General features: G+C 41.7%; 1 protein-coding gene across 7 annotated transcripts in view; it reads left to right on the top strand.

Annotated features, from left to right (window-relative positions):
• Positions 1-16047, top strand: part of klhdc8a (kelch domain containing 8A) — a 66766-nt gene that overhangs the window by 18377 nt on the left and 32342 nt on the right. Inside the window, exon 1 of one of the 7 annotated variants that reach the window (XM_005726675.1) lies at positions 3163-3271. The exons of 5 other annotated variants lie outside the window; for them this stretch is intronic. Coding sequence is in view for 1 of the 2 variants with exons in the window: in XM_005726672.1 (XP_005726729.1) it covers positions 7508-7550 (43 nt within the window). In the remaining variant the exon portion in view is untranslated. Of the gene's footprint in view, positions 1-3162; positions 3272-7500; positions 7551-16047 lie in introns of those variants that run through there. One more of the 7 variants, XM_005726672.1, reaches the window with a different exon arrangement.

Here is a 16047-nt window from a genome sequence, read left to right as displayed (position 1 = left end):
TGTCTAAAAATGTATCGTTTCATGCATCGGTTAAAACACTCGACTCCAGGTACACAACGCCCAGCTGGAAACACTTCACGCAAGTCGAGCTGCCCGAGATTCACAGAACTTTCAGAAAATGTAAATGTTTTGTGATTTATATCGTTATCAGGACGATAGATGTCTTATATCAGGATATGAGATTTTGGTCATATCGCACAGCCCTACTGCTGCGTTTAAATGTTCAGTTTCATCTAGTGAGCACACAGAGTGCTTTTGAGTTAGACGATAGGTGTAAGAAGACAGGAAGGATGTCACCAGCTGCATTATGAATGGATAGAAAGAGTTTGATTTGATTTGATTTGATATACCTTTATTAGTCCCACAGGGGAAATTTCAGGTTAACCCTCTCAGGCTCAAATTAAACTTTTTGTTGCTAATGCACAGTCCTGCAGTGATACTTCTGAGTAAAAAAACCTCATAAAATATGTATGTGGGGTAATCAGGTTGTTAGTTTTTAACTGTTGCAAATCTGCAACGCCTGCCTTGAGAGGGTTAAGGCTGCCGACCTATTGCACGCAATGGCGGCGCCATCTTACCCTCTGACCATACATACATTACACAAAAACATCACATGTCACATGTTGTTAACCATTATCAGGTACACTTCTTGTTTTTCAAACCCAATCACAGGTTAGTTATCCATCCTGTCACAGTTTATGCTGTAAAGGCAGCAGAGACTAACTACAATTTTGGTTGAACTCTTTATTATTCAGAATTTGTATATGAGATATTTGACTTTTACTTACTGATACAACTATTTTAGTGAAATTTTAAGGAAGGTGCTATTCATTTGTACAATGCAAGAAAAGAAGGAATCTTATGTATAAACTACAGTAGCAAATGATTTATGCACAGATTATTCTTTAGGTGTGGCGAATAGTGCTTTCAACTGATACTCAAAATTCAATTGTAAAGTTGAATATTTTAAAAACTGTTCAGCTGTAATCAGCTGGATTCCCACCAGAAAAGTTGTAGTAGCCAGCACTGCTGTGAGGCTAACGTAGCACCATCCACCTGTATCCACCTGTGCAGCTCTTACTGCATGTAGAGAGGGAGAGTGGTTAATGATTAGCCTAGCATAATCAAGGAACAGCGACTGAATATTAGCTGGATATTGAAATTAAACATTGGATATATTTATTTATTTTTAGTCTTTGTCAAGAAGTGTGTGAGAGCACAACCCTTATGTACATGAAGCCTTTTCTGATGAGTTAATGGTATCAGTCGCAAGGCTTATTTAATACAGCACAATGTTTTTGATGGTCCCATTAGGGTCAAAAAGGAGGCTAAAGCAGGCTGTGCTTTGGGGTGACTCTATCTACTAGCTTGCATTTGAGTGTGCAGTGTCTGTGGGTTTGTCAGACCTTGTCTGTTGATATCCAGTTTCAAAACACCAAGATGGATATAGCAAAATGCTCAGCTGTATTTACATCTTGGATACTGTATATATCTGCAGACTCAATCAGCACTACAGGAAATAAGCACTGCCATTCTAGCCAGTGTGTGCCAACCTGGGCCATGACGACTGTCTCCCTTTTGTAGGCATTGGACTTAAAATTAAAGTATGGTTGAGGAAGTATTTGGATCTTAATGATTCTACTCATTAGTTTGGGACTATGTCTTTGTACATACATAGCAGAATAAATACGAAAGAACAGAAAAGTGAAGGAGAAAGATGTCCCAAAGCTCTGTGATCATTTACGCAATCATTTAATGGAGTCCGATTCACGGTGATGTTGCTCTCATAACATATTTTACCGTTTCGGTTGTCAGACGATGGACAAAAAATGGAAGTTTGATTGTTACTTATACCTGGCATGTTGATCAGCAGGCATACCAAGCTGCTGAGCTAAATGTGAAATAATAGTCATGACAACATCAGGTAAAAGAAACAGAGAGCAGCTGTGATGCTGACACTCACGGTGAGGGACGACAGTTTGAAGCTTAAAGCAATAAACTCATGGTATTTAAGTACAGTCAAAAAACATCTGTTACCAGGACATAAAGTGGAAGTTTGAAATATTGAAGAGAACAACCACTACTTTCAACATGAACCTGTCATCTATAAAGAAGAAGGTGAATTACAAGAAACAGGTTGCAGCTCCTGCATGAGCCACTCAGGTTTGTGAAGGAGCTCCGACAGGTTCCGAGTGTACTCTCGACTTAGCAATGAGCAATTCAATAAACATTCTGCTGGTGAGAGTTGGACTGGGATTTGTCGGGATCGGTCAAATTTCTGAGAGGCAATTTCTCCAAAGAAACGTTCAGCAATTTGTCTGAGGTGGGTAATTTATGTAAAAATAAAATGTGAAAAGCGAACACTCCTGTTAAGTCTGTTTAGAATAAAGCAATGCATTTAGCATTAGGCGACTGAGAAGCTATTCATGAATTGAAATTGTTTACCAAGACTTTCTGGCTCTGTTTTAATAGCAGTTACACTTGTTTGTGATTTTATTTTTTTAATAGACCTAAATAAAATAGCCCATATAAAAACGCTACTAAATGACTGTGGTTAGTAGGAGTCAGTTTCATTGATACTATTAAGGTAATAATACTGGTGACTCCAGGTATAACAAAGTAACAATTTTCTAAGCTTTTAAACTTGAACTTGAATGATGTTGTTAGTCTGGTGACTCCTTCAACATGATTGGCTCCAGTTACGGGGTGGGCATCTCCACTGTGATGTACATTGTGCCAGATGTCACCAAGGCGATATAGGAAAGCCTGGCTATCATGGTCCCCGTGCCTCGCTGGCTGACTCTGTGATAGGCAACATGTTTTGTTTGTTTGCTTTGCTCTCTCTCTCTCTCTCTCTCTCCTCTGCCGGGGCGGTGCTCATTACAGGCTCCCGCCCCTGGCCCACGCACCTGTGCTCACCGGCACACCTGCAGCCAATCCCAGCTGATTGGAGCACTACTTATGATGGTGGACTTGTGTCATTCTTCGCTGGATCGTTGAGCCATCAGCGTCAGTCTCTCTGAATCTGGTAAATCTGAATCTGTGAGTTTGAGATAGTTTCTAACCTGGACGACTTTCTGTGTGTGTGTGTGTGTGTGTGTGTGTGTGTGTGTGTGTGTGTGTGTGTGTGTGTGTGTGTGTGTGTGTAGATCTGCCCTGGACCCGAGAGAGCGTGTGTGTTTTTGGAATCTGCCGAGGAGAGGAGTTTGTATAAGATTAATCCCTGTTTCCCCTGGACCCTGGAGCCCCGGATCCCTTTCCCTGCCACACTGTATGTATATTTGCACCTGGTGTCTCACTGTAAATAAACGCACTCTCTTTTGCCAAGGATTTCTGGTCTGCGCCTGAGTCCGTTTCAAACATTGTGACACTGGTGGACGAATGTCTTCCTGTGCCAAAAGCTCCTGATTGAAAGGAGATTGCTCTGGGCTTTGAGAGAAGTGGAATCTCCCCAACTGTGATGGGACAATAGATATGAAACATGCAGTGATCCAAGCACCACATAACCCAGGTTTCCCAGTATTTTAATTACAAGGCAATATACTCGATAGTGCTTCTGGCTGTTATGAATTCAAGCTACCTTTTCCTGGTGGTGGAATTTGGAACCACTGAATGATGCTGAATGTCTGGGGCCTTCTTGACATGTCTTTTTATTATAGCTGAAAAAAGTGTGTTCATTATAACATTGTAACATTTATATTATTTCAAATATCAACCAAAGTATTTAAGTGTCATTTGAGTTCACACGTTTTGTGGTAAGCTTTTCTTTGGCTGTCACTTCTTCACATTTCTGAAAGAATGCAAAAGCATTGACATATATTTTTCCTTCCTACAATAGCCCGACGGGCAGGGCAGAGATAGATTTTGAATCTGCATTCGACTACTCCGCCTAGGCTCGACAGTGCAGCCTAGGCGGAGTAGTCGAACGCAGATTCACTGAGCGCTCAACACAGACAGCATCGTTCGAAGGAAAGTTGATAAAATAAATTACTAATTTTGTATTGTTCAATACATATGCGTACCGAACCGAAAGCACTGTATCGAACGGTTCAATATCGATACGAATATCGTTGCACCCCTAGTAAGAACGGTAGACTTGTGCGTAACAAGCAAGAAAATAATGCAGAAAACTGATTTCGGGGATAGACGGGAAACTGTTCAGAGAGAGAGAGAGAGAGCTGTGCATGAAGTGTGATTTTATTGTGGTGGAAGCAAAACAGCAAAAGTCAGAGGGAGTCCATGACGATGTTTATGTGAAGCTTAGTTTGGATCTTCTTTTGCTGCTGGTTCAATCAATATAGTTTGGAGAGAGATAAAACTAACAGCTTTAGAATCAGTACAAAAAGGACGTAAACACAAAGCGCGGACCCGCCGAAACATCAGAATCAGCGAGCTGTCGGCTTTCAGCCCCAACCGCCACTTGGCTGCACCTAGAAATCCTGTCCATAAAAATTATGAACAGAACCGGAGACAAAGGGCAGCCCTGGCGGAGCCCATCACCTACCGGGAACGAGTCCGACTTATTGCCGGCAATGCGAACCAAGCTCTTGCAACGGTTGTATAGGGATCGAATGGCCCGTAGCAATGGGCCAGACACCCCATATTCCCGCAACACCTCCCACAGGACACCCCAAGGGACACGGTCAAACGCCTTCTCCAAGACCACAAAACACATGTAGACTGGTTGGGCAAACTCCCATGCACCCTCAAGTATCCTGGAGAGGATAAAGAGCTGGTCCAGTGTTCCGCGACCAGGACGAAAACCGCATTGTTCCTCCTGTATCCGAGGTTCGACTAACGGACGAACTCTCCTTTCCAGCACCCTGGCATAGACTTTCCCAGGGAGGCAAAATACATTTATATAAAAAATCTATTCAGGATTTTAATGAATCGATATCACGTTATCCAAGCCAGAATCGATTTTAATCGATGAATCGATTATTAAAACCCACCCCTAGCACTAAACTGTTATTGTGTGGCCCGAGTTATATAGAAGAATGGGTTTCAGAGCATAGCCACACTATTTCCCTGTTCTCAGTCTCACTGTGAGTGCAGTCCTCGTATTCACCGGAGCTAACAAGAGAGATGAAATGAAATAATATTAATTCAGTTGACTGACAGCAAATTAAGGCACTATAAGTGTAATGAAAGTATTAGACTTAACATTAGCATGAGGGCATTCCAGAGGGCAGTGACTGAATCCACCCTTTTCAGCTGCATCATCTCACTTGAGTCCAGTTTGTGCATCCTTCAAAAAGTATTGAGAGGATAGAAGGAAAAGCTGTTTGTGCAGCGGGTGAAATACTTATAAACTACTGACTATTTGCTGTTCGCTTCCTCCATGTTAAGTTAGCTCTCCTGCTAATAGCTGGTACTCTCCTGAGAAGGTGTCTTTTTTCTTTGTCTTTTCTTCTCTGAACTCAAACATGCATATAAATAGAGGATTTTACCAGATAAGGCTTGTTTGAGCCAAACCCTGATTGATTCAGACTGTGCTGGGAGAGCTGTTGGCCAATAAACAATGCCTTGCTTAAATGCCTATGTGCACCCACAGAGAGAGAGGGAGGGTACACACGGGGTCAGTTGTAGAGCAGAATAAACACACCATGTGTTTGATCTCACCTCTAAATAATGAAAAATAGGTTACTCCACTGAAAAACAACCTGGTGTAGGAGGTTACTGAAGCCTTTTCCCAGATTTTAGCCCAACCTCTAAGACAGACTTGAAAGGAGGATTAAAGCAGAAATCACATGATGTGTTTTTTCAGAACATTCAAAGATTGCTGCTGCATTTCACTTGTAATGTTGTTGGTGCAGTAGCCAAGATGACAGTCTCTTTCATTCTAAATGTACAACCCGTTTGTAATCTGCAGGACCATGATGGTGATGAATATAGATGGTTTTTAGTCTATTTGCGGGATTTCTCCCAAGCAGATTATCCTGTAAAAACAAGCTGAAGCAAACATATTTATGCAGATCAGGCACAGGAGCTGCTTGATGTTGGCATTTGTTTTGGCATCCAGTTGGCTTTTTCACATACATTTTCACATACATTTAACATGGTATTCCAGTAATTCAGCATGGCATTTATGTAATGTCAGGATCCACAAGATCCCTGACTTTTAAACACCAGATTGTTGCATCCTGTATTTCCTTCAATGCATTTCTTTTATTAGACCCTTTCTCCCTGGTAAACACAAACTCCCCAACACCAGTTTCTAATCTAATTTGCATGTCACACCCACATACATTTAGCTGTGAATGTACTGTATGTGATTGCGCATGCCGTGCCACATTACAGCGTGCGATCACGTCAGATTCAATTGTTCAGGCATCGTGTAACTATTTTCATTGGTTACTGTGGTAACAACCTAGATAGTATGTGTGCATGCTAACTGCTGTGATTTCCCAGCACAGCATGAAACAACATGCCGCTGTCTATAGTGATAATGTGTCCTGTCAGTCTGTCCTAGCGGCACCTTGTCACGGTGAAGGAGTGTCTCTGTGACAGACGTGTTTAGGCAGTTGTTATTCTGAGCTTATTGGATTCTGGATGCCAGCGTATCCATGGGTGTGTTTACAACCATTAGGTTCAGTTAAAATGTGTGGTTTGATTCTTGGGTGAAAGACATATGGTCGAACACAGGATTTTTTTTGATAACACGGATAAGGGAACTGCTTCTTTGGTACCAAGCTGATGACGAAGTTCTGAAAGTGTGGCAGTGCTTGTTTGTTTTTTTAATGGTACCACAGGTGCTGGAGATACGGACAATGGCAGAAACATGTGGAGAGTCAGAGGTAAGCTAACAAAGCTTCAATTAGCGGCTAACATTAATGTAGCTGTCCTTGACCATATGAAACAGGCTAATCACTCTTTTGATCAACTTGTCATTTGTTTTGATGTTAAATGACAGCTTACAGAAGCAACCCTCTCTCTTAGAGAATGCTTTGTTCATCAAGCGACCAAGCTGGAGTATTTAAATGATCTGATGTGGATTGTATCAGCTGGTGCCTGTGGTGGTGATTGAAAGGTTAAGCCTTTTACATGCAAATTTCAGGTTGGCAGCAAGTGTCACACCAAATCAGGTGAATGAGAAGTGAGACCGTCAAAGCTTGAAACTCATGTGGTTAGTTTAGCCTAAGAAAAAGACCAAGCACTAATATGTGTATGTGTGAAAGACTTTGTGTGTGGTCACCAGTATATGAACCCAGACAGCTAGATCAGAAATCACCAACACCGTCCACCAAGACAGTACAAATATGTGGGCTGCAAACAAGCAGAGTGCGAATAATCGACAAACACAGACACAGCTTGTTGCTTAATCTGGCAAACATCATACAGACTAAGGGTATTTTGTTGTCCCACTCAGACGAAGAGGGCAGCCAAAAAGAACTGATATGTTCTGATACACGAGGAAAAGCTTCAGTCAGACACTGAGATGAAATTTTTATCCTACCTGTTTCCCGTCAGTGTGTGAGGGCAGCGTGGATGAATCCTGACAGCTGAGATGGAGAACAGGATTCATCCAAAGGAGGGCTGCTTTACTACGAGTAAGTCCACCATATAAATGTGAAGCCTGTGTCAAATGTGTAAAAGAACTTTGAACATTATTTTCCATCCTGACAAATACAACATTTATGTAGTTACTTCTGCTGTTCCACTGTCACTTTTCCTGCTTGTTGGATGCTGCTGCAAATATGTAGTCTAAAGAAGCTGACACACTACTCGCCATAAGTAATAAGAGGAAATCAGTCCGTCTAATGCAAAATCCTAAAAAAAACTTTACTGATGCCTGAAACGTGTCATTGTAAGATTTAGACCCAGATGTTTCACATCTGCCTAAGTCATACTAATAGGTGTAATTTGACAGATAAGACAGTTTTTAAAAATGTTACGTAACAAATATGTGAGAGGAATAAAAAATTGAACTGAACCTTTAACATCTGCAGCAGTCAAATGCAGTACACATATTATTGCAGTAGTTACAGTAACCCAAAAACATAAAAGTAAAATTCCCCTAGGAAACATTTGCTGCTCAGTAGGCACTTTCATCTTTGAAACTTGACTGCTTTATTGCTACTTCTACAACTGACTACCTCCTCCATCACTAAGAGTTGTGCTTGTAACATATTTAAACCTTATTTTTTGACATTCATTCATATACACTGTTCTTTCACTCCCTCTATCAGTTCTGCATGAACTACTGTCTTTACTGTGGAGATTCATGAGAAGTGAATATTAAAAGCTTTAAAGGAAAATGGTTTGTGAAGTCTAAGCTCTGAACAGTCTGCTTAAATGTTAAAATGAGAGTGTTACATAAGTAAGTAAGTAGGTACACTTCTATAAACTCCCAATGACTGTCCTGATGTATTGGCCCTAAAATAGCTGAAAACTGTGAGAGTTTAGAGAGAGAGAGCGATGGAGAGAGAGACAGGAAGGAACTGCTTGGTAGGGTCAGTGGTCAACTGTTACTATAGATACATATAGATACATACATATCTACTTGGCTAACACCCAAGGTTATTACAATTAACTGAAACCAAGCTGAAAACTAGAATTAAGAGTGATAAAACATTTTAATTAACTTCTACTAAAGTGTTTTAGGTAGAATTTAGATTTTAGTTAGTTTTTTTATTTAGTTTTGAAAATAATGAAAACAGCAAATCCTGTGTTTTCATCTCACCTTACTCCTAGAATCTTCATGGGTCGCAGCAACCCTCTACACCAGCGGTCCCCAGCCTTTTTTGCGCCACGTACCGGTTTAATGTCAGACAATATTTTCACAGACCAGCCTTTAGGGTGTTGCAGATAAATCCAACAAAATAAAATGATACGACCAAGACAAAAACTGTGCTATTTTGTAAATATAATAATAAAGGCGAATTCACTGTGTAATTGTGTAACTTTATTAGCAGTGACCTCCGGAAATGCGCCAACAACATTGAGCATAACATCCTCCTCTCTGCCCCTTAATGCTCTCTGGTTGCTATGGTAACACGTAAATATTTATTTCAAAATAAGACACACAACTGCAACACGGGAAAAGACCGAGCTAATGATGAAAACCCTGAAAACAATACATTTCACACCCGAGCCTCAACTCTCGCGGCGCGGTGCCAAACAACTCATGGACCGGGGGGTTGGGGACCGCTGCCCTACACATCCCTTCCTTTATTACATATGTGAATCTTCTCTGTTGTCTTCCAAATTAGATTGCTATTCAGAGATGTAAGGGATCACATTAGTCTTGCACACCCCTGACAGTGGATAGCCTCCTGCTAAATCACCTTCTACATCAGACTTGGGCATTTTACAGCCCCATCTGGCCCCTTGACCCTTCCTGTCCAGCCTGCATTCAGTCACTCACGTGAGAACGTTCCTCTCTCCCACCTCACTATAACAAGAAGAATTGAGGACATTGCGGGAAACTTCAGCTGCACCAAAGTGGTCAATGTTTTTTTTCTTAGTTTTGGATGAGAGCTGTCACTGAGCTGTGACACTGCTCAGCTACTTATGTTTGTATGCGTTTTGTATGTGACTTCAGAATTATGGGGGAAATCACAGCCATGCCATGCATGTTTGGACAACTTGGAACTCACATGGGACAAGCTTGCAGGTGTGACAACAGATGGTTGTCCAAATGGGGAAAAATATTAACTTTTGAAGAAAATGTAGGATATAGTTATAAAATGGGTCTTGAACAGAAACTGGTATTCTTGCATTGTATTATACATCCGAAAGTGTGTAAGTCAGTGCAAAAAGTTAACCATGTTGTCAGACCTCAGTTTTTCTGTTGATGTGACTGGTCTAATGAATCAACTAAACTGCAGTGCACGAGCCTTTTTGTGCTTGAAATGTACAGCTTGGTGAAGGTGAAGGAAGCCACACATTCAACCTTCTTACCACCTCCACAGGTTCTCATCCATCCTAGACACTCTGCACCGGGAATTTACAAGGCAATTTCAAGACATACTATACTGTGTTACCTTTCAGAGGAAGTTCATTTCTGCCACTTGTATTCCAGCAACTCCAAGCTGCCACTCTTGAATCAGAGGTTGATTCTCACTCCAGTCATTTCAAACTCAGCTGCAGTCTACCCCAGTGCAGGCTGTAGGTCAACATTTGATGAAGCTAACAGAACCACATCATCTGCAAATATCCTGAGACCACCAAAACGGACACCAGCTGTCCATAAAAGTTAAAACATCATCTGCCAAAAAGGGAAGCCCTGGATACTGAATGAATCTAACTTACTGCCTGCAATACAAACCAAGCTCTTGCTACAGTTTTACAGTGAAAAAATACCCTTCATGAACTGGCCTGATACCCCATATCCTGTGAATACCCCTCACAGGATAACTTTAACCCACAGGACATGAATTATTAATCCTTTATTTATCCAGGTAAAAAATCTCATTGAGATTAAAAATCTCATTTCCAAGAGAGACCTGGCATCATGGCAACAAAAGTCACATACCACATAGGTATATAACATTTAAAACAAATACAATATCCCATACAAGGTCAAATTAGGAGTACATTAAAAACAATCACACTGAGTAAAAAGAGCTGTTCTCTCGTTCCTTTAAGACAGACTTAAACTCTCCCAAGGTAACCAATTCTGATCATTTCAGTTCCTTCTGCAGATTATTCCAGGAAGCAGGGGCAGCGTATTTAAAAGCCCTTTTCCCCAATTCTGTTCTGATTTTTGGGACAATCAATTGTATGATTTTGTTCGAACGAAGGTTGTATTGGTTGTGGTTTTTACACATATAAACACATAAATAAGATGGAACCAGCTCAAGGAGAGATTTATAGATAAAGATCAACCAATGGAAGAGTCTGCGAATATGCAAAGATGGACATTTAGCAGCAGCATACAAAGAACAATGATGTACACGATTTCCATAGCCAGTAATAATGCTCTCTCCAAGTCTACAAAACACATGTGAACATGTTTGGGCTGGGTCCCACATAGCCTTGGTTGTCCTCAAGAGAATAAAGAGCTCGCCCCAGTGTTCAATAACAGGACATAATTAAATCAATGATTTACATAATCTTTTAAAGCAAAAATGAAATAAATAAATAATGTGAAAATAAATGTGTAAGTAAAGTGAGTAGAGTCCCTGAGGAAAAGTAATGCTGGATTTCTTCCTTGCAAGTTTGATTAAGAAGGGATTAACTCGCATGGCGGCACAGTTGGATCCAGTTTAGTCATCTCAAGTATTCTAATTTGTTGTATCAAATGTTATTAGCAGTTGGATCCATGCCTTGGCTTCAGGTTAGCTTTTGCAATCTCAGTATTTGCATATTCATTTTTCTGAGGTCTATGAGCAGAACGACCAGCGGAGAGACTTCAGATGTTTCTCCTTCGTGATAACCTGTTTGCCACAAATTATGTTCATTGTCATTCAAACTTGGATGGATGGTTGATAACACAATAATGACTCGTAAGACACAATTTTTCATTAAAATGCATTTCAGTATGTTTCATTTAACGAATGAAGGTTTCACTAGTTTTACATTCAGATTAGAGTCCCTGCACAGTGACAGCAGAGGGATAGTAGGAAGGCAACCTAATTAAAAGTTTCAAGTTGGAGGCATGCTGATTGTAAATGACTTCAGATGATGCTGGTAGGCTTACTGTTGATCTCAAGCTGTTCAAGCAGTTAATTGAAAAACAAAAAAACAAAAACGATATGGCAAACCAAATTGGTTACAGATTGCAATTAATGCACTCTGTTAGCTGGGCTGGATGAAAACTACCCAGCCTTGTTAGCAAATCCCCCCCGCCCCCCGCTGGGGTCAGACTATAGGAACACAACCGCTTTTATTTGTTTTTCATCCGTTTTCATAAGCTATTATTAACAGCAAACCAAGCGATAAGCAATCACAGGCAAACGACGTTAAAAAAACAAACCCCAAAAAACAAAAGCAGCACCTCTTGAGAAAAGCCTAACTGTTGCTATGGCAACATATCCCTGCACAATAAAATGTGGGAGATTTTATTTTGAAGGATGGTCCTTTGTATTTTCACCCTTTGTCCTTTATCGTCTCTGTTTGTGAGGTGATCAAAGGTGTGACAGATAAAGCTTGCCAGTAAAATGGACAGAGAGGCGGAGAGTGTACCTTTCCAAGGTGAGGGGGCATGTTTTTAAAAGGAGATGTAAAGCTTTAAAGGATAAACTGCTTAGAGAGTGTGTTTAATCACAGCTGGATAATTTAACAGTTGCCTTTGTGTGACCTCAAAACACCTGAGTTTGGGAGCAATAACCATCTGTGGTCTGTGAGACAGAGTGCATTTAAGGTGATGTAGTCAAAATTAGCCTTGCAGTGCATCGTGGGCTTATTCTGGAAAGCTTCCTCCCACGTCTGTCACAGACTTCCTCCCCCTTTCCTCGCTGGAAACTGTGTGTAGGCAGGAGAAGTGGGTTACACGCAGGAAAGAGAAAGCTCCTGAGGGATGACATAGGAAAAAACAACAGCAGGGCCTGGCTTCACAACGACAAGGAAGGAAAGTTAAACATGAGAGATGCTGACTCACTTCAGACTACAGCTGCTGCTCATCTGAGGATACCTGTAAGAGGTGGATATTTAAATTCACAGTTACACATGAGCAAAGTGATGCAGGGAAAGGTGTGTGACTTGTAGTCAGTTATCCCCATTCTGCAAAAGTCTGTCATGGGAAGCAAGGTATTTTGTGTCATTGGCTTGTACATTATATGACAAGATGACTCAAGCAAGCAATTAATATTTTTTACTATGTAAGAAGATAAGAACAGGTGGATGGTTCTTTTTAATAAATACAACTTAAGATGAAAAGGGTGGAAAAGGGTAGTGGGCACTCTGGGTTAGGAACAAGTGGAGGAGTTTAAGTATCTTGGAGTCTTGTTCACGAGTGACAGGAGGTTGGTAGATGGATTGGCGCTGTGGCTGCAGTGAAGTGGATGCTGTACCGGTCCGTTGTGGTGAAGAGACAGCTGAGTGTAAAAGCGAAGCTCTCAATTTACATCCTTACCCACACCTATAGTCACAAGCTGTGTGTAGTGACCAAAAGAACGAGATCATGGATACAAGAGGCGGAAATGGGCTTCCTCCGAAGGCTTTTCCCTTAGATAGGGTGAGGAGTTCAGCTATCTGGGAGAGACTCAGAGTATAGCTGCTGCTCCTTCACATCAAAAGGAGCCAGTTGAGGGTTCAGGCATCTTACAAGGATTTCTCCTGGTCATAGCCAGCCCAATCCACCAAGTACTGAACCACCTGGCCCCGGCGACAAGAGTCCAGAATTCCACGGACAGTTTAACCCCAATTGATGATTCTGGATGGGTGGGGGCTGGAGACCGTAGTGCCAGCGGGGACGTAATGTGTTGTTTAAGCTGTGACAAGTGGAAAACAGGGTGGACCTTCATAAAAAATGTAACCGATAAATGACCCGACTGACTCTGGCTGCGATCTCGTATGGGCCAATAAACATTGGATTGAGCTTCTTGGATTCGGTATGTCTATTCAGGTGTCTTGTGGAGAGCCAGACCCGGTCCTGTGGTTGAAATGAATGGTCCAGGAGATGTTGACAGCGATGTTGTTTGGTATATTGAGCACTGAAAGTATATAACATGGCCAAAGAGACAATTAGGTGGAGATGAAGCATCACAAAAGCGTCCCAATTGTTGGTTGGCCCATATTGCCTATTCTGAGGGTGGTAGCCAGATGTGAGACTGGAAGAGGCCTTCCAGAACCTGGCGGTGAATTGGGACCCCATATCGGAGATGATGTCCTTGGGGAACCCATGTAGCCAGACGACATGTTCTAGAAAGAGTTTGACCGTCCGTTTCGTAGAAGGGGGGGCGGATAACGCGACCAGATGTACCGCCTTGTAGAATCAATCCACAAGGGTAAGGATGGTGTTGAGATTGTTAACAGACAGATAGAAGTGACAAAATCATTAACATGGGACCACGGATGTCTGGGAACAGGGAGGCGCTGAAGGTCACCAGCAGAATGTTGGGTGGAGGATCTGACCCGGGCACAGATGTCACAAGCAGAAACGAACTCACGGATGGCCCAACCCATAGAGATCCACCAGAAGGCATATCAAAGAAGTTGGAGGGTCGTGTTGGGTTCCAGATGGCCCAAAAGCAGGGAGGAGTGTGCTCAGACCATGCCCTCCTGACGACATTTGGAGGGAATGTAAAGCCAACCTGCAGAGGTGTGTGGAGGTGCTGGTTCGGCAGACAGGGCAGCACAAATGGATTCCACCAGGGGCCAGCGAAAGGGTGCTGAAAACCAATGGGGCGCGTAGGAATAGTTCCTGGTCCAATGTGTGTCACGGTTTGCGGGGCAAGCCATGTTGTGTTAGTGCAGGAGGACCCAAAATGCAGGCAAAGGCTGATGGTATGAGTGGCGAGGACAGAACTAAACATAGACCTAAACTGGGAAAACTAGTAACAAACAAAACCTGAAACCAAAACTCACAGAATGACACACAGAGAAAAACACAAGGGGCGCGCGCTGGCTGACAGTGGCAAGGGTTCTAGAACTCCTGACATGAGGGAACCAATGTCTGAGCGGAGAACAGGTGGGTCAGTCTCCCTTTTTAAACGCAAACACCGTGGTGACCTGACCACTACCTGACAATCTTTCAGTTTTTGACAGTTTCTCTGAGCATTCAGTGGTCTGACCTTAGGATGAATTTGTTGGGACATCGACTCCAGGGCAGACTGGCAACTATTTGGAATGTTGTTTTCCTCAGACAATAATCCTTTTCACTATACAATCATGGACTTCAGATAGTTTGGTAATGGCCCTGTAACCCTTCCTAGAGTAATGAGCAGCAGCAGATGCTTCTCATTGTTAGTCCACAGCATTCAGGCCTGTGTAAGCACAGTGCCAAGAAGGAAAGACATCAGCAAATTATTATAACTTGTGCTTTTATATAGGCTCTCAGAGGTCATCATTAATTAATCAAGTTAAGTTGATTATCAACACCTTGTTATAGTGCATATGGAAGGTATTTACAGCTTGTTCCACATTGTGTCATGTTAAACCTTGTTGCAAAATGGATTAAATTAATTTTTCAGCTCAAAATTCTATTCACAATAGCCTATGATGAGCATATTATCAGCAAAGTGTGCTTTTTAGGTATTTATCATAACGTGTTTGGAAGCACTTGGAAGTGTCAGTGAAAACAGCAAAACCTTAAAAAGCATTAATAGGTTAAAAAAATAAAGTTAAATGAAGGTTACAATCTTCCTATTTGAATATTGACCACAACATTAAACAGAGGGATTCCCATAATTGACAAAACTATACAATATGTATCTCCAAAAAGTTGATTCTGTTCATCTGGACGTAGCGTTTTGTGGGAGAAACGTTTCGTCACTCATCCAAGTGACTTCTTTAGTCTCAGCTGACTGCAGGTTTCCCCAATCTTATAAACAGTACATTTGCATAATGACTGAAACCAGCCATATATACATATACATTATGTAGTCCAGCTGGCAGGGCAGTGGCATACCGCCTATATCCATTAGAATCCATCTAAGGTGAACCAAACTCTTCCACCTACTGCTGGGTCCATCTCAGTGGAAAGGATAATTGAAAGGCAAAAAGTACACTGAAACAAAAACAATCGGGTGCCAAACACATTAAAGTGACTCCAGGTCACAAATTCTGCTTCCCATCAACAGACTTTGTTTAGTGCATGGGTGTCAAACTCCAGTCCTGAAGAGTCGGTGTCCTGAAACTTGTACGTGAGTCCCTGCTGCAACACAGCTGAATAAAATTATTAGGTCATTAGCAAGATTCAGCCATTTGATTCATGTTACAGCAGCTCATGAGTGAATGAACATGGTGCAATAAAAGTACATTTTTCAAACACTTACATTTATTTAAATGTACTTGAGCAGGGTTAGGGGTTGCCACCTCAGCATGCAGTCAAGTTCTGTAGAGACTTGGAATTGACCTACTTTTATTCAGGTGTCTTGCAGCAGGGACACATGGAAAAGTTTCAGGACACCGGCCCTCAAGGACTTGAGTTTGACATCCCTG

This window comes from Pundamilia nyererei, unplaced genomic scaffold, assembly GCF_000239375.1.
Source record: "Pundamilia nyererei isolate P.nyererei 1_Seehausen unplaced genomic scaffold, PunNye1.0 scaffold00021, whole genome shotgun sequence".
NCBI lineage: Eukaryota > Metazoa > Chordata > Actinopteri > Cichliformes > Cichlidae > Pundamilia > Pundamilia nyererei.
This window is presented reverse-complemented; position numbering and strand designations above follow the sequence as displayed.